The 19,674-nt window shown below is 43.7% G+C and overlaps 2 protein-coding genes and 2 non-coding genes across 4 annotated transcripts in view; 1 reads left to right on the top strand and 3 right to left on the bottom strand.

Annotated features, from left to right (window-relative positions):
• Nucleotides 1-7,786, top strand: part of Acat2 (acetyl-CoA acetyltransferase 2) — a 14,772-nt gene extending 6,986 nt beyond the window's left edge. Inside the window, exons 5-9 of the mRNA XM_004651274.2 lie at nt 3,163-3,306; nt 4,348-4,470; nt 5,967-6,121; nt 6,811-6,921; nt 7,423-7,786. Of these exons, the coding sequence (XP_004651331.2) occupies nt 3,163-3,306; nt 4,348-4,470; nt 5,967-6,121; nt 6,811-6,921; nt 7,423-7,593 (704 nt within the window). The 3' untranslated portion in view covers nt 7,594-7,786. The remainder of the gene's footprint in view (nt 1-3,162; nt 3,307-4,347; nt 4,471-5,966; nt 6,122-6,810; nt 6,922-7,422) is intronic.
• Nucleotides 7,695-19,674, bottom strand: Tcp1 (t-complex 1). The gene is made up of 12 exons (XM_045158612.1): nt 19,487-19,674; nt 17,326-17,411; nt 16,900-17,028; nt 14,236-14,333; nt 13,782-13,892; nt 12,867-13,048; nt 12,488-12,614; nt 9,798-9,973; nt 9,520-9,643; nt 9,027-9,219; nt 8,776-8,939; nt 7,695-7,996 (listed from the first exon to the last, which is right to left on the bottom strand). Exons 1-12 carry the CDS (start codon nt 19,548-19,550, stop codon nt 7,780-7,782), a joined length of 1,671 nt encoding a protein of 556 aa, XP_045014547.1. The 5' UTR covers nt 19,551-19,674; the 3' UTR covers nt 7,695-7,779.
• LOC123463857 lies at nt 9,344-9,469 on the bottom strand. The gene has a single exon (XR_006639228.1). It is a non-coding gene; the product is annotated as a small nucleolar RNA SNORA20 (small nucleolar RNA).
• On the bottom strand, nt 13,981-14,120 carry LOC123463865. The gene has a single exon (XR_006639236.1). It is a non-coding gene; the product is annotated as a small nucleolar RNA SNORA29 (small nucleolar RNA).

Here is a 19,674-nt window from a genome sequence, read left to right as displayed (position 1 = left end):
TGTCACAAAAGTAAGAATAAAAACGTGTCATTGTACCTCTCTGGGTCTGGTAGCCATACTGCATGCCGTCTGCGTTGGTTAGGACAGTGAGGCATGGAGTAGCACCCAGAAGGTCCTGAGGAATGTATGACATCCAGGCACTTTGTGGAGAGTCTCAGGGTGGCTTGTGTTTGCTTTGGGCCTGACGTCAGAAAGCTGGTCACAGTTGTGGATGCCAAAGATTAGAATAGGACTTTAGACAGTGGACCTTGCTAGGAGGCAGGTCATGTCTTCTAAATGTATGAGGCTCACTTATTCCATCCTCAGAGTTCCCACACAGTGCCCACTGTGCTTATTCATCCTCAGAGTTCCCACACAGTGCCCACTGTGCTTATTCATCCTCAGAGTTCCCACACAGTGCCCACTGTGCTTATTCATCCTCAGAGTTCCCACACAGTGCCCACTGTGCTTATTCATCCTCAGAGTTCCCACACAGTGCCCACTGTGCTTATTCATCCTCAGAGTTCCCACACAGTGCCCACTGTGCTTATTCATCCTCAGAGTTCCCACACAGTGCCCACTGTGCTTATTCATCCTCAGAGTTCCCACACAGTGCCCACTGTGCTTATTCATCCTCAGAGTTCCCACACAGTGCCCACTGTGCTTATCCATCCTCAGAGTTCCCACACAGTGCCCACTGTGCTTATTCCATCCTCAGAGTTCCCACACAGTGCCCACTGTGCTTATTCCATCCTCAGAGTTCCCACACAGTGCCCACTGTGCTTATCCATCCTCAGAGTTCCCACACAGTGCCCACTGTGCTTATTCCATCCTCAGAGTTCCCACACAGTGCCCACTGTGCTTATTCATCCTCAGAGTTCCCACACAGTGCCCACTGTGCTTATTCATCCTCAGAGTTCCCACACAGTGCCCACTGTGCTTATTCCATCCTCAGAGTTCCCACACAGTGCCCACTGTGCTTATTCATCCTCAGAGTTCCCACACAGTGCCCACTGTGCTTATTCCATCCTCAGAGTTCCCACACAGTGCCCACTGTGCTTATTCATCCTCAGAGTTCCCACACAATGCCCACTGTGCTTATTCATCCTCAGAGTTCCCACACAATGCCCACTGTGCTTATTCATCCTCAGAGTTCCCACACAATGCCCACTGTGCTTATTCATCCTCAGAGTTCCCACACAGTGCCCACTGTGCTTATTCATCCTCAGAGTTCCCACACAATGCCCACTGTGCTTATTCATCCTCAGAGTTCCCACACAGTGCCCACTGTGCTTATTCATCCTCAGAGTTCCCACACAGTGCCCACTGTGCTTATTCATCCTCAGAGTTCCCACACAGTGCCCACTGTGCTTATTCATCCTCAGAGTTCCCACACAATGCCCACTGTGCTTATTCCATCCTCAGAGTTCCCACACAATGCCCACTGTGCTTATTCATCCTCAGAGTTCCCACACAGTGCCCACTGTGCTTATTCATCCTCAGAGTTCCCACACAATGCCCACTGTGCTTATTCATCCTCAGAGTTCCCACACAGTGCCCACTGTGCTTATTCATCCTCAGAGTTCCCACACAGTGCCCACTGTGCTTATTCATCCTCAGAGTTCCCACACAATGCCCACTGTGCTTATTCATCCTCAGAGTTCCCACACAGTGCCCACTGTGCTTATTCATCCTCAGAGTTCCCACACAGTGCCCACTGTGCTTATTCATCCTCAGAGTTCCCACACAATGCCCACTGTGCTTATTCCATCCTCAGAGTTCCCACACAATGCCCACTGTGCTTATTCATCCTCAGAGTTCCCACACAGTGCCCACTGTGCTTATTCATCCTCAGAGTTCCCACACAGTGCCCACTGTGCTTATTCATCCTCAGAGTTCCCACACAGTGCCCACTGTGCTTATTCATCCTCAGAGTTCCCACACAGTGCCCACTGTGCTTATTCATCCTCAGAGTTCCCACACAGTGCCCACTGTGCTTATTCATCCTCAGAGTTCCCACACAGTGCCCACTGTGCTTATTCCATCCTCAGAGTTCCCACACAGTGCCCACTGTGGAGGGAGAATACAGGAGATGGGGCAAAGAGTGGTGGGAGGAGATTACGGTCAGAGTGTACATTGTGCATGTGTGGAGTTTGTCAATAGAAAGCTTAAAATGTGGGGACTGGGGAGACGGCTCAGCGGTTAAGGTGCTTGCCTGCAAAACTTAACGACCTGAGTTTGATTCCCCAGTACCAGTGTAAAGCCAGATGCACAAAGTGGCACATGAATCTGTAGTTCGTTTGCAGTGGCTGGAGGCTGTGGCATGCCTATTCACCCATGTACTACCCCCTCTCTCTCTTTCTCTCTGCTTGCAAATAAATAAATAAAAATATTTTAAAAGCTTAAAATTAAAGAAAAAACTGGATATTGACATCAAAAGCATATACACAAGGACAAAACTATATGAAGATGCTGTGAGAAAGCCCAGGGCAGGGGCTGGTGAGATGGCTTAGCGGTTAAGGTGCTTGTCTGCAAAGCCAAAGGATTTCTTTGGTTGAATTCCCCAGAACCCTCATAAGCCAGATACACCAGGTGGCACACACATCTGGAGTTCATTTGCAATGGCTGGACGCCATGGCATGCCCATTCTATCTCCTTCTGTCTTTGCTTCTCTCTTTGCCTGCCTCTTTCCCTCTCAAATTAAAAAAAAAAAAAAAAAAAAAAAGGACTAGAGGGATGGCTTAGTAGTTAAGGCATTTGCCTGCAAAGCCAGGGGACCCAGGTTCCATTCCCCAGGACCCATGTTAGCCAGATGCACAAGGGGGCACACATGTCTGGAGTACATTTGTAGTGGTTGGAGGCCCTGGCATGCCCATTCTCTCTTTCTGTTTTTCTCTGTCAAATAAATAAGTAAAATTAAAATAAAATTGGGATAAAAGCATAAATGGTAAATATGGATACGTATTTCTGAAAGTTTACAACATAGAAAGGGAAAGAAAGAAAATGCCCCCTAGAGTCGCTGCAGTGTTGAGGTCCACTGCCAGAGCCAGCAGGACCAGCCTGCAGAGCACTGCCTCCTGCCTGCCTGTGAGAGAGTGAGGGGAGCTCTGGTTTAAGCGTGCATAGCTTGAGCTACCATATCCCGTTCATGACAATCTTGACTTTTGCTTTTGTTTCCCCCAGCTGAAAATGTAGCCAAAAAATGGCAAGTGAGCAGAGAGGAGCAGGACAAGATTGCACTTCTGTCACAGAGCAGAACAGAGTGTGCACAGAAAGCTGGCCATTTTGACAAAGAGATCGTGCCAGTTCAGGTGTCTTCTAGAAAAGGTAAGTACGAAAATCATGGTCACTTAACATCACCCTATTTGTAAGGATAACATCCAAAAGAAGAATACGTAGGAATGTAAATTTTAGGTTGTTCAAATTGAAAGATATATCTGGAATATATCTGGGCATGGAAAGGAGAGAGAGTATTCTTTTGGTTATGTGTATAGGGTTTCTGTGGGTCTTTTGTTTTGTGTGGGTTTTTGTTGTTTGAGTCAGGGTCTCACTCTATTCCAGGCTAACCAGGAAATGTACTTTGTAGCTGGTGATACTCCTATCTCACCCTCCCAATTTTAGGATTAAAGGCATGCACCACCAGGCCCAGCTTTTGTTTCATATTTGAAATAAATAGGGTTGCAAGGTAGTATGAAACTCATTATGTAGGCCAGGTTAGCCTCAAACTCATAGGTGGTCCCCCCATCTCTACCTCTTGTGTGCTGGGGTTAAAGACATGAACCACCACACCCAACTGAGGAATGCTGTAATTGCAGGACATGGTAACATGTCCTCAGCTGCCATATGCACATTGATTCGTGGTTGCTGGGGACAGCTGTCCCATGCAGCAGTCTGAGCCAGAGTATCAGTTCTGTTCTGTACTTCCTTGTGTGTATCTCACACGCACATTTCTAGTGGGTGGGTCTTTCTGAGTGGCCAGGATCTAAAACAGAGTCTGCAATCAGTTCTCCTATTGATAAGGACATTTCCTGCCCAGCCCCTCTAAGATTGGCTTTAAGACCTCCAGATCCACCCATTTGTATGCAGCCAAGTGCTGTCACCCAAACCATACTACTTTCTGTTCATAAATTCCCTATGGGGCTGTGGAGTTGGAAAACAGTCATAGTGTTTCGCATTTTAGCATATAGTAATTCTTGTACTTTGCCTTCTGTTGAAATGAATAATTTGTTATGAGTTGCAAGTATATCCATGCCATCATGGCCTGTCCATGCTCAGAGGACAGTCATCTCCCCAGCTCTGCAGTCTCTGTGGCAGCATGCTCACAGCCATCTCTGTACTAATCTCAGGTAACTGGCTTTACTCTTTAAGGTATTACTGAAGTTAAGACCGATGAGTTTCCTCGCCATGGGTGTAACCTCGAGTCCATGGCCAAGCTGAAGCCTTACTTTCTTACAGATGGGACAGGAACAGTCACCTCAGCTAACGCATCAGGTTTGATTTCTAAAGAGCATTTGGGGGATTGTAAGGAAAGTAAGAGAAAAGTAAAAGAGAACACCGGACTTGGATTTCTACAGACAGACTGTTTATTTAGAGAAACAGCGAGGGTCAGCAGCCTTCCCACAGGATGGAGGCTGAAGCACTGGGCCAGGCTGGGGTGCAAGCTCATGAGGAGGATCCTAAGAAAAACAGGCTGAACCAGATGCAGTTGATAAGAAAATTGTAGCTGTTAGCGTCCTTGTTCAGAATAGGCTTCTTCAGCCAGGAATGTCTAAAGGGAGGACACTCAGATCGTCTCTGGTCCTTCAAGGCCATATAGGCTAAGGGGAGGACAGCAATCAGGGAAGGTTGCCAAAATTAGAGGCCGAATGCCTCTCTTGCTTCTTCATTGCCTGCGAGCTTTAAGGATAGTTATTAACTCTTTAGTTCCCTTTAGTTTTCAGGGAAGGCTATTAACCCTCAGGGATACCACTTTCTGTAAGGTCTACCCAAAGGACATCTTGTTCTACACAAAATTTTTTACATTTTGCTTCTTTTGTTCTTTTTATTTTTTTGAGGTAGGGTGTCACTCTAGCCCAGGCTGACCTAGAATTCACTATGTAGTCTTAGGCTGGCCTCAGAAACTCATGGTGATCCTTCTTCCTCTGCCTCTCAAGTGCTGGGGTTAAAGGCATATGCCACCATGCCTGGCTCTTTTTATTTTCTTTGCAAAATTTTTTATTTTTATTTAAATTATTTTTGTTATTTATTTGAGAGTGACAGAGAGAGAGAGAGAGGGAGAGAGAATGGGTACAGCAGGGCCTCCAGCCACTGCAAACGAACTCCAGATGTGTGCGCCCCCTTGTGCATCTGGCTAACATGGGTCCTGGGGAATCAAGCCTCGAACCAGGGTCCTTAGGCTTCACAGGCAAGCGCTTCACCGCTAGGCCATCTCTCCAGCCCTCTTTGCAAAATTCTTAAAACCCACTTTAACGGGAACTATAATCTTACGGTTCCTCTATATTTGGTTATTAATCTATACTTAAAATAATCAATTTGGTTTTTTGACACCTTAAGTAGACATACAAATGAAAAGGTAAAATTTAGAATTCCAAGTTGATCTACTTTTATCATTTTTTTTTTGTTGTTGGGGGGGAGCAGTTAGGTAGGGTCTCACTGTGGCCCAGGCTGACCTGGAATTCACTAGTCTCAGGCAGGCCTTGAATTCAGTGATCCTCCTACCTCAGCTGGTCTCCCAAGTGCAGGGATTCAAGGCGTGCATCACCATGCCTGACTGCCTTAATATTTTACCACCACCAGAAAAATTTCCATTTCCTGTCTCCCCTTCCCACTGCTGTAGAGAGACCTTCCCATTTTCTCTGGTTATAATCTGATAAATTTCACCATATCCTAAAATTTTAACTATTTATACGTACACTCTGTATTCTGCTGAATCCTGGCAAACTGCTTTGCCAGGCTAGTGCTTTCTTCCAGTGAGACTTGTCTTACAGGATTGAATGACGGTGCTGCGGCGGTGGTCCTCATGAAGATGGCAGAAGCTCACAGCCGTGCGCTTAAGCCTTTAGCACAAATAGTTTCCTGGGCACAAGCTGGTGTGGAGCCTTCCATTATGGGAATAGGACCAATTCCAGCCATAAAGCAAGCTGTGAGTCTAACTTGGCCTAAGTTGCTAGGATTAAAGGCCTGGGCTGCTCCAGCTTCTGCTTTGCTGGCAGAGACCACAGTCTGCAGGAGCTCTTCCCTTTCCACTCTGGACTGCCAGCCTCAGCTCTTTTCGCCTTTTGTAAAAATATAATTTGGTCTTCCTCTTAGCATTCAGTAAGTTTAGTTGTTTTCCCTATTTGTTACATTACCTGTACATAACATACCAATGCTAAGTTTGGAATTTCTACCTTAAGGGGTACTTTTATTTTTGAAATCAAGCACCATTTTTTTAAAGATGGGTGTACCAGAGCCTCTATAAATGAATCCAGAACCACATGCCTTTGCATGTCAGACTTTACATGAGCTCTGGAGAATTGAATTCAGGCCAGCAAGCTTTGCAAGCAAGCACCTTTAACTGCTGAGCCTTCTCATTTTTGAGACTGCCCTGCTCCGATACTCAGGTAGCACCTTGCTCTTTAACCATCAGGGTGTCACTAGGGAGTGTTTATCAGAGGCCCATCCAGGAACAACTGGAACGCAGTCCTCCTGCCTTAGCCTCCTGAGCTCTGGGCAAACCTAGCTTCAGCATGGCAGTGTCTCAAGTGTCCCCTTAACAGCTTGCATGTTTGTCAGCAATGAGTGGTTTAACGTCAGCCTTCCCACTGAAACCTCTATTCAACTTTCCTTTAGGTTGCAAAAGCAGGTTGGTCCCTGGACAGTGTTGATGCATTTGAAATCAATGAAGCTTTTGCAGCCCTCTCTGGAGCAATAGCTAAAGAACTTGGATTAAATCCAGAAAAGGTATATACACTGATCATTTGCTAATGAGCTACATATATACGTATAATTTGAGAGGGAGAGAAAGTGAGTATGGGTGCCTCTGGGCTTCTTGCTACTGCCAGTGAACTTCAGACATAGGCCACTTTGCTCATCTCACTGTACCTGGGTAGTAGGGAATTGGGCTTTGCAAGCAAGCACTTAACCACTGGGCCATCTCTCCAGCCCACCTAATGAACTTTTCAGTGTAAATTTAAGGTTGTAAATAAGTCAACTGAGATGTTCAGTTCACCTGTTTTCTTTCCACAGCCAAAAAGCATTTTACTTCTGAATATTTTAGAAAAACTGAACATGGCAATAGATGTAAAAAAAAAAATTATTCCTAAGCATTAATAATGAAAACTGAGGCCACCTTATATTGTTTAGCTAAAAAAAAAAAAAGAGCAACTGTTTGATAGTGTAACACTATTAAAGCAAATTGAGATTTGATGTCCAGACTTAAAAGAACCTTTTGTTCTCCCTCAGCTCAACATTCAAGGAGGAGCTATCGCCTTGGGCCACCCTCTTGGAGCTTCTGGCTGTCGAATTCTTGTTACCCTGTTACACACACTGGAAAGAATAGGCGGAACACGTGGAGTGGCAGCCCTGTGTGTTGGGGGTGGGATGGGAATAGCAATGTGTGTTCAAAGGGTATAAAAAGGCCTAACAGTAATCATGTTTTTCTTTTGAAATTAGTAAAAATTATGAAACAGGGACCAACAGTGAGGATAGAAATCATTTTCTACTTCACAAGAACCCAGGTTGAGAACTTGCTGTACTTTAATGTGTTACATTCAAGGAGTAAGACACCGAATCTAATACTGTCATAAATAAAAAGGGAAATCAGTCATCAAGGGCTCCAGAGTGAACAGCATTTTCATAACTTCCATGTTTATCGTCTTTACTTTCTGGGTGTAACTTTATAAGATCATCAATCCGAAGAATGGTAATGGCAGCTTCTGTTGCAAATTTCAAACTCTTCACTTTGACTATGGTGGGTTCAAACACCCCAGCTTGCTTGTTGTCCCGTGGCTTCCCATTGACCAAATCAAGACCAATCCTGTAATTTAAAAAAAAATACACACACACAGATTAGGGCTGAAGAGATGGCTTAGTGGTTAAGGCACCTGCCTGGAAAGGACCCATGTTTGTTTCCCCGGGACCCTGTAAGCCAGATACACAAGGATGCACATGTGTCTGGAGTTGTTTGCAGTAGCTGGTCTGGCACACCCATATTCCCTCCCTTAACCTGCCTGCCCTCTCAATTTAAAAAAAAAAAAAAAAAAACGATTAAATGATCTCTTAGGTCCTTAGACAAGTTAAGGCCTTCCAAGTCCCTTTAAAACTAGAGCTGTGTTCAACCAGTTTACCATAATAGGCAAGCTAGTATATAATGATGTGTATGCCACATGATGGTCAAGGAGCTGTGCATAGAGGATAGTGGCCAGATACTGCCTAGTGACATCATAGTTGCTTTGATCTATGTGAATATACTGTGTTATGTCCTCAACAAGGACCAAACTGCCTAATGAGATGTCATTCAGAGTATGTGGCCCATTAATTAAGCTGAGGTGGCTATTTGGAAATGAAAGCTTCCTGTAAAAACATCAGCACAGAGCAAATCCAGAGTTGACACTCCCGGTGTAAACATCAGCCAGTATGCTCTAGATAAGTTATAAGCAAATAACAATGACTGCTTTGTAATGTAAATCTGAGAAATCTATCTTTTCAAATAGTGCTTTCCAAAGGTACAGGAAGGATAAAAAATTACATAAATTTAAAACAACCCAAGATCTATATGTGATAGCTGACAATGAAAATCACAAGGACACTACTCACCATTTCAGATTTTTACGTTCTGGGTTAACTTGAGCCTCATTATGAAAAGCTCGTAATTTAGCAACAAGGTCCGTGGCATCTTGGGCAGCATTCACTGCCAGCGTGTTAGGAATAACAAGAAGAGACCTTGCAAACTCTGCAATAGCAAGCTGCTCTCGAGACCCCTGGGGAGAAACAGCAAGGTCTCAGACAAGGAACACGAACACAAGCCAAGCTCACCTCCCGTCCACTCGAAAGCAAGCTCCTCTTACCATGCTGGTCGCGTAGTTTTCCAGGTATATGGAAAGGGCTGCTTCTACAGCACCCCCACCTGGGACCACAGATTTTGACTCCAGAACTCTCTTCACCACACAAAGAGCGTCGTGTAAAGAGCGCTCCATCTCATCACACATGAAGTCGTTTGCCCCACGTAAGATAATTGATGCCGATGTACGGGCCTTTGTACTATTAAAAACAAAAGGTGAAAAGGTTTGAGATTTCTATAAAAGGAAGCTGTATGTTCATCTGTCACAAACACCCTTGATTCAGTTCTGCCTACACAAGATGATTATGCACACTGCACGAAGAACAATGTCTAGACCAGGCAGAGGAGATGAAATGCTTCACCTCAACCTGCAGTGGCCCAATATTGTTTTATCCCATGCGTATAACTGCTCATATCACTGAGAGACTACAGCAGCAAATAAATGGGAAGAAGTGCAACAACACCATCCACGCAAGTTTATAACCTAGAGAGGAGCTTACTTTTTGATTAAGATCAGTTCATCATCACAGATTCTCTCCTGTACCACCTCTTCTGCTTGTCCCAACATTGTAACTTCAAAAGTTTCCTCACCTTCCAAGTTGGCCAGGGTTGACAGTATAGTTGCTGTAAGAGAGAACTTTTCCAGTTATGTGGTCTCCATATATTTGTTACAACACTTAAAGTAAAGGTGTTTTGGAAGCTGCTCAGTGTCAAAACGCAGTACGAGAAGAGATGTGACACAGTCCCACACCGGCATGGAGTCGTCTGTGAGACATACCTCCAGAAGCCTTGGCAATGCGCTTAAGGTCCTTCTTCAAGACTCTTCTAACTGCCATAGCACCAGCCTCCACAAAATACTTCAGACACATATCGTCAATCCCACCAGTGGTAAGAATTACGTTGGCACCAGTTGCCAGGATCTTCTGAATTCGCTCCTTGGTGATATCTGATTCTCTACAAAGAAAGTATTTTAGTAACTCAAAATTTCCTAGAGTGTTTTTGATAGAATGACTATATAATCTCCACTAAGTTCAAGGCCCTAAAAACATTCAGGTCTTCAGTTTGCATTCCTAATTAAGAGTTGCAATTAAGCAGGGAGTGGTGGTACACACCTTTAGTTCCAGCACTCGGGAGGCAGAGGTAGGAGGATCCCTGTGAGTTCAAGGCCACCCTGAGATTACCCAGTGAATTCCAGGTCAGCCTCGCCTAGAGTGAGACCCTACTTCAAAAAAATAAAGTTTAATTGCAATTAAGAAAAAGCCCTTGTGATGACAAGCATGAGGCCTACACTAGTCCATGAAGAGGGATAAAGAAGGGTGAGAGGGTTGAAGAGGTCCTGCAAACAAACAGCTGCATGCTGGCCTGTGTACTCAGTGTACCTACTGCTTTTGTCTGACACAATGATGCCCATGCTAGTCATGAACTCCCGTTTCAGACACCCAAGCAGCTAGGACAAGTGCGCACCTCCAAGCCTGGCTGACCAGTCATTATTTCAGAATGTACTCCTCCAACTGACTGCTGTCAACTGAACAATACGTATCAGATACGACAGGGCCAGAGTTACAAAGCCCAAGAAATGAACTCTGTCTCCTCCTCCCAACCTTACAATACAGTTGGAAAGACACATAGCAGAAATTGTGTAAGGCCAGGAAAATGAAAAGTTTTCAGTTTGAGATAGCCCAGGAGTTCACAGCTGTTCCTGAACTTGTGATTCTCTTACCTCAGCTTTCTAAGTGCTGGGATTTGTGCCACCATACCTAGCTGAGAATATAATTTACATTGGGAGGACAAATTAAAAGGCTGCTCTGAGAGTCTGACTTGTTTGGGCACCTCTGCAAAAGGGTTGGCAAGAGAAATGAAATAAATCCATTTTCATTTGGAGGTACAAATTAAGTGGTCTTGGTAACAAACTAGGTGGGAATTAGGTGAAGAAAAAAAAAGCTAGGATTATTTCCTAGTATCCCTTTTATGTGTACAGTGGTCCCAGTCACTAAAATGGCCAAGTGCAGACTTGGACACCTTAGCTGAAAATATCTCCATTTTAGTTGAAAACATATTAACTGAGATCCCCCAAGCAATGCTCAATTCAACATATGTATGCACGTGACCTCTGAGAGTTGGTCATTATTAGCATAGACCTATCTGGAGATAGTGAAATCTGTGGCTCATCAGAGGAACAGACAACTCAGCATGCAAAGCCTCCCCCCCCCCAAGCATTTAAAGACACAGCAGCCAAAGGCTTGCTTAAAGCAAGGCTGAAAATGCCTTCTGAATCTTGTACCAAGACTTTAACAAGAATTCTTCTCTCAAGCATGGGGCTAGCAAGGAGATAATCAGCACTATTAAAACACTTAAGACCATCCATCCAAGTCATTCTTTTTTTTTTTTCGAGGTAGGGTCTCACTCTAGTCCAGGCTGACCTGGAATTCACTATGGAGTCTCAGGGTGGCCTCGAACTCATGGCATTCCTCCTACCTCTGCCTCCCAAGTGCTGGGATTAAAGGTGTGAGCCACCACACCCAGCTCATCCAAGTCATATAACAGGCAGCTATTGAGATGTAGAATGACAAAGAGCCACTTAACAGCAGGATAGTTACCAGTGGAACCAATATAGTCACAATAGCTCAATACACAGTTGATAAACAACCAATGAAGCAAGGCTCTAAAAAGAAAACAGACACTGGAATGGGAGGCTGCCTTTGGTGAAAAGGTATGTGTCCATGTAACAAGGTAAGAGCATTCTCAATTCTGGGGGAAGAAATGATTCCTTGTACATTTAACTGCTCAAAGCAACTAAGCGTGAGAAGAATATGAGTAAGTAGAGGACAGTTGTCAGGGTCTGGGAAGGGGCGGAGGACAGTTAACGGAACATGGATCAGTGAGATGGGAGCTAACCCTCCAATGTTCTATAGCACAGTTAGAAGAACTATAGTAGACTGAGTATTTCACAGTATTTAGTACAGAAGTCTTGGAATGTTTCAAACATCACCCCAAATGCCTTTCTAAATTACTGCAAGTTTACATAAAAGTTTGATTAGGATTTAAAAAAACTTTACAATCCTCCAAAACATTCAGTTAAAACCCCAAACCTATCAACACCATATAGTGCTATCTACTAAATGGCTCTGGGTCACTTGTTCTGTTACCCAATGAGACGTCTCTTTAGTTAACTGTCACCTTGTCAAAAACAAGGGTGACTTACAAACATCTTTCAAAGGTCAAAAATCTTGTCTCCCCCTCTCAAATAAATAAATTAATTGAACAAATAAAAGTATTTTTTTAAAGGGCTGGAGAAATGGCTGAGCAGCTAGGGTGCTTGCCTGAAAAGCCCTAAGGATCCAGGTTCAATTTCCCAAGTACCCATATAAAGCCAGATACACAAGGTGACACATGCATCTGGAGTTTGTTTGGAGTGGCTACAGGACCCAATGCACCAATTCTCTCTCAAATAAAAAACACTCAACATACCTCTGTCTAATTTGGTCCAATTTCTCAGGATCTGTAATAATAACCTGTACACCAAGCTTCATCTTTGTTTTCTGCAGACTGAAGTCAAGACAAGCAATTTTTGCATTAACTATTCTCTTGGGCATACCTGTAAGCAAACATGGTATTGTATAAAATATAACAATGCTAGAGTTCACAACATAACATCTACCCTTAAAACCACAAAAGTGGAATAAAATATATTAAGCCCTAGAAGTTTAATGGCACTAAGTGTCCAAAACTTAATTCATATCCATCCCAACACTTTATATATGCTTAAATTACAAGATATATAGTATATAAACTACGAAAAGCTAGTCCGAACTGTAGCAATTCCATGTAACTGGATCCTGAATCTCACCCTGAGATCCCACCACACAGTTGAGTGCATAGCCATTGATCAGCATGCTTTCCATCTGACTTCTCCCATGGGCTTTCAGAACATTAACCGAGTTGACTGGATATCGAGGCTGGCCTCTTGTGTCTGTGTATTTAACAGCAAGTACAGCATCCACTACCATGTTGGAGAAGAAATCACCATTTCTGAACCAATGTTAAGAATAACAGACTGAATAAGCAAAGGGCACACATGTTGGAAAGGACAATCCCAAGAGAAGAACATGATTATACAGCACTATCTATCTGCAATTCAAGCCACAATTTTATTTTATTTTATTTTATTTTATTTTATTTTATTTTATTTATTTATTTATTTTTGAGGTAGGGTCTCATTCTAGTCCAGGCTGACCTGGAATTCACTCTGTAGTTCCAGGCTGGCCACAAACTCAACAGCGATCCTCCTACCTTTGCTCCCTAACCCACTGACCAGTGTTGGCATTAAATGCATCCACCACACACCTAAGCCACTTTTGTTGTTGTTTTCCCAAGGTAGGGTCTCACTCTAACTCAGGGTGACCTGTAATTCACTATGTAGTCTCACGGTGGCTTCGAGCTCATGGTGATCCTACCTCTGCATCCTGAGTACTGGGATTAAAGGCATGTGCCACCACACCCAGCTAAGCCACTTTTATAAGGTTACCTTTTAATCCTAAAAATAATGCAGGAAAAAGTACCAGCAATTTCAGTCATTTTTCTCTAGCAAGATTATCAACTTACACCAAATTGGCATTGTACTACACTTGATATTACCCAAAAGGCTGAGAAACTATAAAATTGATATTTTAAATCTTACTGCACAGACCTGACAGTCCATAAAAGCTTGTCTTATTTTTAAGAGCCTGGAGTTAGGAGACTTTGTTGGAACATTCAAGGATACACTCCAATAATTTTGGAAGACATGGATGTCTTAGCAGCATTAATCAGGCAATCTCTTCCAAGTTCATCTGTGTTAATAATTAGATTTTCACTGATATAGCGCACTGCTTCCCTGTTTAAAGTGGGAGGAAAAAAAATATATAAAGCTAATACTCAAAACTTTGGCTTTACCACATTTAATATTGTCAAATGTCATATGCAATTTTGTGTTCAGCCATTTCATATAGAAGGAAGACACTGAAAAGCCCTCCCCCTTCAGATCATGGCAACTTTAGTCTATCCCACAAGCATAGCCACTAAAATCTACTATCAGGAGAAAATGTGGTAGTCAAATGGGACAAACATGACACTCACCTTAGAATTTCAAGCCTAAACTGAATGCTAAATAAAACAATCTTTAAATACAATTCAGTAATCATAACAGTAATATTTTCTAAGAATACAAACAAGCTTACTTGCAAGCAAGTCGATAGCCACTAATAACTGACGTGGGATGAATTTTCTGTTTCACTAATTCATCTGCATTTTTTAGAAGTTCTGCTGCAATAATAACCTGTTGACAAAAGATTCATTGCTTTAAATCTGTGTGTACTTCATGTACTCAGTATGTACAGTGATGACATAAAAGAAATACTAAAATGATCAACTATTATTAAGCAGAATGGTCATACTAAGAAAATTAAGTTTGCTGAAAATATGGTAAAACTCAGGTGGAGAGATGGCTCAGCTGGTAAGGAGCTTGGCTGTAATGCCTAACCACCCAGGTTTGATTCCCCAGTACCCACATAAAGCCAGATGCACAAAGTAGTACATGCATCTGGAGCTCCTTTGCAGTGGCTAGAAGCCCTGGCATACCCATTCATTCTCTCCTTGAAAATAGATTAAATGAGTCAGAGAGATGGCTTAGTGATTAAGCACTTGCTTGTGGAGCCTAAGGATCCCAGTTCGTAGCTTGATTCCCCAGTACCCATGTAAACCAGATGCACAAGGTGGCGCATGCATATGGAGTTCACTTGCAGTGGCCAGAGGCCCTGGTGCACCCATTCTCTGTCTAACTCTTTCTCTGCTCTCTCAAATAAAAATAAACAATCTTTAAAAAAGAAAAATGATAAAATGGAGCTAGAGATGTGGCTCCCTTAGTAGAGTACCTGTCTAGCATGCACTAAACCAGGAGTTCAATTCCATCACCACATAAACCCAGTTATGGTAGCACCTGAAAGGTGGAGACAGGAGATCACAAGTTCAAGGGCATCATGGGAAACATGAGACCCTGCCTCAAAAAAAATTAAAATATTAAGATAAAAGTACACTCCAAAATATTCTGTATGCAAATGGCTCAAACTGACAGAAGACAGAAAAATGTTATGGCTAAGAAATCAGTTCAACAGTACAATAAAAGATATCCATTGTCTTTAAGAGATGAGGTGCTCAACAGAAGCTACATTCCTACTGAAATGATTTTGTACTGTTTTAGTATTTCCATTAAATGTTAAAATCTTAGCTCATGTAGCAGCATACGCCTTTAATCTCAGCACTTGTGAGGCAGAGAGGTAAGAGGATTGCAATGAGTCTGAGGCCACCTTGAAACTACATAGTGAATTCCAGGTCAGCCTGGGCTAGAGACCCTACCTCGAAAAACCAAACTACAAACCAACCAACAAAATAACTTCAGGTGTCACCAACAATTTTCCTAAACTTAAAAAAAAAAAAAATTTATTTATTTGAGAGAGAATGAAAATGGGCGTGTCACGGCCTCCAGCCACTGCAGACGAACTCCAAAAGCGTGCGCCCCCTTGTGCATCTGGCTAATGTGGGTCCTGGGGAATCGAACCTAGGTCCTTTGGCTTTGCAAGCAAACGCCTTAACCGCTAAGCCATCCCTCCAGCACAATTTTCTTAAACATTAAAAAAGGTAGATTTTATTCTTTCATTGTTAGTCTATAAATACATTTCACCCACAGTTTTGTTGATAGAATTAACATCTTTGGGCTGGATAGATGGCTCAGTGGTGAAGGCACTGCCTGTGAAGCCTATGGATCCAGGTTCACTTCCCCAGTACCCACATAAGCTAGACACACAAGGTGGCACATGGGTCTGTAGTTCATTTGCAGTGTCAGGAGGCCCTGCTGTGCCCATTCTCTATCTGCCTCTTCCCCTTTTCAAATAAACAAATTAATTATTTCAAAAAAATTAACCTCTTCCTTACCACACAGTAATCTTCTACTGTGCTGTATAAAGCTTGTCACTAACCATGTTAACAGACTAGATCTGTGTCACATAGGCTGAATTACCTTCTCTTGATCCCAGTCACCATTAAATATACAAGTAAGCCTTTTTGTTGTTTTGTTTTTTGAGGTAGGGTCTCTGTGGTAGTTTGAATAGAATAGATGGCCCCCAATATATTCAGTTGTTTGTTTGTAGTTTGCATTCTGCAGCCACCTGGCTGGAGGCAGTGTCACTGGGTGGAACCTTAGGTGTGGTGGTGGGTTTCAGATTTCAATCTAAAGATATGCAAAGTGTGCCTAGCTGGAGTTCCTGAAGTGTGCTGTGTTGTGTGGCTTTTTGGCTAGTACTTCTCTCTCTCTGCTTGGGCCTGTGAAGGCAGGCCAGCTTCTTCCGCCATTATGGAACTTCCCCTGGATCTATAAGCTTCAATAAATATCCCTTCCTCCCTAATTGTGTCTGGTCTGGAAGTTCATCTCAGTAAACCTCAAACTGTCTGCTACAGACTCACTCTAGCCAGCTGACCTGAAATTCACTATGGGCTCTCAAGGTGGCCTTGAATTCACAGCGATCCTCCTACCTCTGCCTCCCGACTGCTGGGATTAAAGGCGTGCGCCACCAATGCCCAGCACATAAGTAAACCTTCTAAAGCCAGGGGTGGTGGTGGTCGTTGTGCACGCCTTTCTCTAATCCCAGCACTTGGGAGGCAGACGTAGGAGAATCGCCAAGAATTTCAGCCTGGGCTAGAGTGAAACCCTACCTCAAAAAAACCAAAACGAAACAAAAAACCTTTATAACATAAGTCCAAAACCTGGTAACATATGCTCCTTTAGATAATTATACAAGCAAAGATTTTTAGCTGCTAGAACAAAGTCCCTCTCACAGTGAACTACCTACCACCGAGGTAGTTCCGTCTCCAACTTCCTTGTCTTGCAGGTCAGCCAGCTCACAAAGAACTTTAGCTGCAGGATGTTCAACCTCCAGTAACTTCAGGATGGTCGCACCATCATTAGTGATCGTCACATCCTAAGAAATTTGAAGGGAAAAGTGGATGATTTTTTTTTTTGTTTTGTTTTTTGAGGTAGGGTCTCGCTCTAGCTCAGGCTGACCTGGAACTCACTATGTAGCCTCAGGGTGGCCTCGAACTCCTGGTGGCCCTCCTACCTCTGCCTCCCAAGTGCTAGGATTAAAGGCATGTGACATCATGCCCAGCTGATATTGTTTTAATACACTGTCCAATACTAGCATCCAAATAAAAACAGACTTAACAGATCAAAACATTTTAGTCAAAATTTTAAGGCAACCCACAACAGATGTACTTACACCAATATCATCCACCAGCATTTTATCCAAGCCAACTGGTCCAAGGGAACTTTTGACAATATTGGCAATAGAAGCTGCAGCCATAACTATAGATGATCAATGGGAAAAAAATAAAAGAAAATTTGGAAACCACTGCTCAAAGAGACACCCAACCACCTCTGAATTTACCAAATCTACAACTATATCATAAAATTTTATTTACTTGCACATGTTTGTGTGTGCGTGTGTGCACCACGGCCTCTTGCCACTGCAAACTTATGCCAAGCACCTGTGCCACTTTTGGCTTCCAGCTTACCCAGGTAGCTTAGGAATCATGACTCAGGCCTGTAGGTTATGCAAATAATCCCCTTTAACCTTTCCCAGCCCTGTCATTAGTATGTTTAAATTTACCCAATAAAGGTCTAATGAGAAAAGCTAAGTCTCTTTTTGAATATACAGAATAGGCTGGGGAGATGTCTCAGAAGTTAAAGGCACATGCTTGGATACACTTAATAAAGGGATGTCAGTATTGTAAAGACCTTATTCCCCCCCCCCCAAAAAAAGTAGTCAACAGTCATAACTTCATGCTCTGCCACTTTGCACAGGAACAAATGTTTTTAAGGAACACATCAGCTTTTTCTTTCAAACCCTAAAAGATTTTTAAAATAATTTTTAAAATTTTATTTGGAAGCAGAGATAGAGAATGGGCGTGCCAGGGCTTCCAGCTACTGCAGATGAACTCTAGACACGTGAGCCACTTCGTGTGTCTGCCCTTAAAAAAGTTGGGCTACTAGGGGTGTAACATTTGTGATGTCTGGAAAAATGTATAGACTATGCTTATCAAACTGCCCAGTAAGCACTTCTCTTAATATTTATACTCTAATATTAATGCTACTCTCACTTTGGGTAGAGATTTTTCTCTTTTCAGATGGCAGTGACCTTGGGATGACTCAGAAGGTATCATAGTGCTGGAAAGATGTGGAGTACTGTGTAACATCTCAATCACACCTTCCAAGGCTCAGGGTCTAATGCGGAAGAGGTGGCGGAAAGAATGTAAGAGCCAAAGGAAGGGTAGGACTCCTTACAATATGCTCCCTCCAGACGTAAAATGGCCTGGATATCCATGACCTCATAGTGCCTGACACTACCTACGCAAGACACTAAGAGGAGGAAAAGATCATAACATCAAAAGTAAAAGAGAGACTGATTGCGAGAGTGAGGGGATATGAGGGAGAGTGGAGTCTCAAAGGGGTAAGTGGGGGGAGGGAGGATACCACCATGGGGTATTTTTTATAATCATGGAAGTTAATAAGAAAATTAAAAAAATAAATTAATTAAAAAAGAAAAAAAAACTTGGGCTACAGTGTTGGCTTAGCGGTTTAGGCGTCTACCTACAAAACAGGCAAATCATGGTTCGATTCTCCAAGATACCTGTAACCCACATGCACAAGGGGGCGCATGCATCTGGGTCATTTAATACACTGGGTCGTTTGCAGTGGCTGGAGGCCTTGGCGCGCCCATTCTCTCCCACCCTCCCCATCTCTCTCTCTTTGCCTCTTTCTCAAATAAAACATATACATACACATGTGTATGTATGTATGTACATGTAAAAGTTAGCAAGCGCTTTAGCCACTAAGCCATCTCTCTCTCTCTGTAAAATAAAACAAGAAAGGGTTGGAAGCCCAATAAAGGTGTTGGCTTTAAATTCAAGACTAAAAAAAAATTAGTCATCTTCCAAAAAGGTTAGCGAGACAGGCAACCAAGAGTTCAAAGTCAACACACTCTTAAAACAAGCTCAATTACAGCGAGTGATGTGTGAATTCGTATAAACGTCTAGTGGCCCCTGACATCTCACTGAAGCGCTCAGTTAACCCGCTCTTAGCTGCACCGTGAGGCCCGGCGAGTAGCTAACGGAGAGAAGGGGGGAACGACGACAACGCAGGTGACGTGAGCTCTGCGGGCGCAGCGGCTGTCTTCCGGTTAAAGGTCCTAGGACGGGAGGACAGATGGACGCTCCAAGCCCGGAGCGGGGCAAAAGAGCGCGGGACGAGGCGGGCGCGGGTCCGTGGGGTGGGCCGTGTCCTACGCGGCCCTGACCGCCCGGCCTGGTGACGCCCGCCCCTGCGCCGCGTGCGCGAGCACTCGTCCCCGCCGCGCCCAGCCAGGCCTCGCCGGCCCTTACCGTTCTGGGAGCGGATCGCCTCCCCAGTGCTGCGGTCCCCGAACACCGACAAAGGCCCCTCCATCTTCCGGGATCGCGTCTGACTCCGCTCACAGCGCAAACAGCCGCTAGGGATCTCCGCTCCAAGGCTGAACGGCGGCCGCGACGGCGTGGGCAGGCCCGAGCGACGCCGCGGGGGCTGCTGGGTA

Source organism: Jaculus jaculus, chromosome 9 (assembly GCF_020740685.1).
Source record: "Jaculus jaculus isolate mJacJac1 chromosome 9, mJacJac1.mat.Y.cur, whole genome shotgun sequence".
NCBI lineage: Eukaryota > Metazoa > Chordata > Mammalia > Rodentia > Dipodidae > Jaculus > Jaculus jaculus.
Note: the sequence above shows the minus strand (reverse complement) of the source record. Positions and strands in the feature narration are given on the sequence as shown.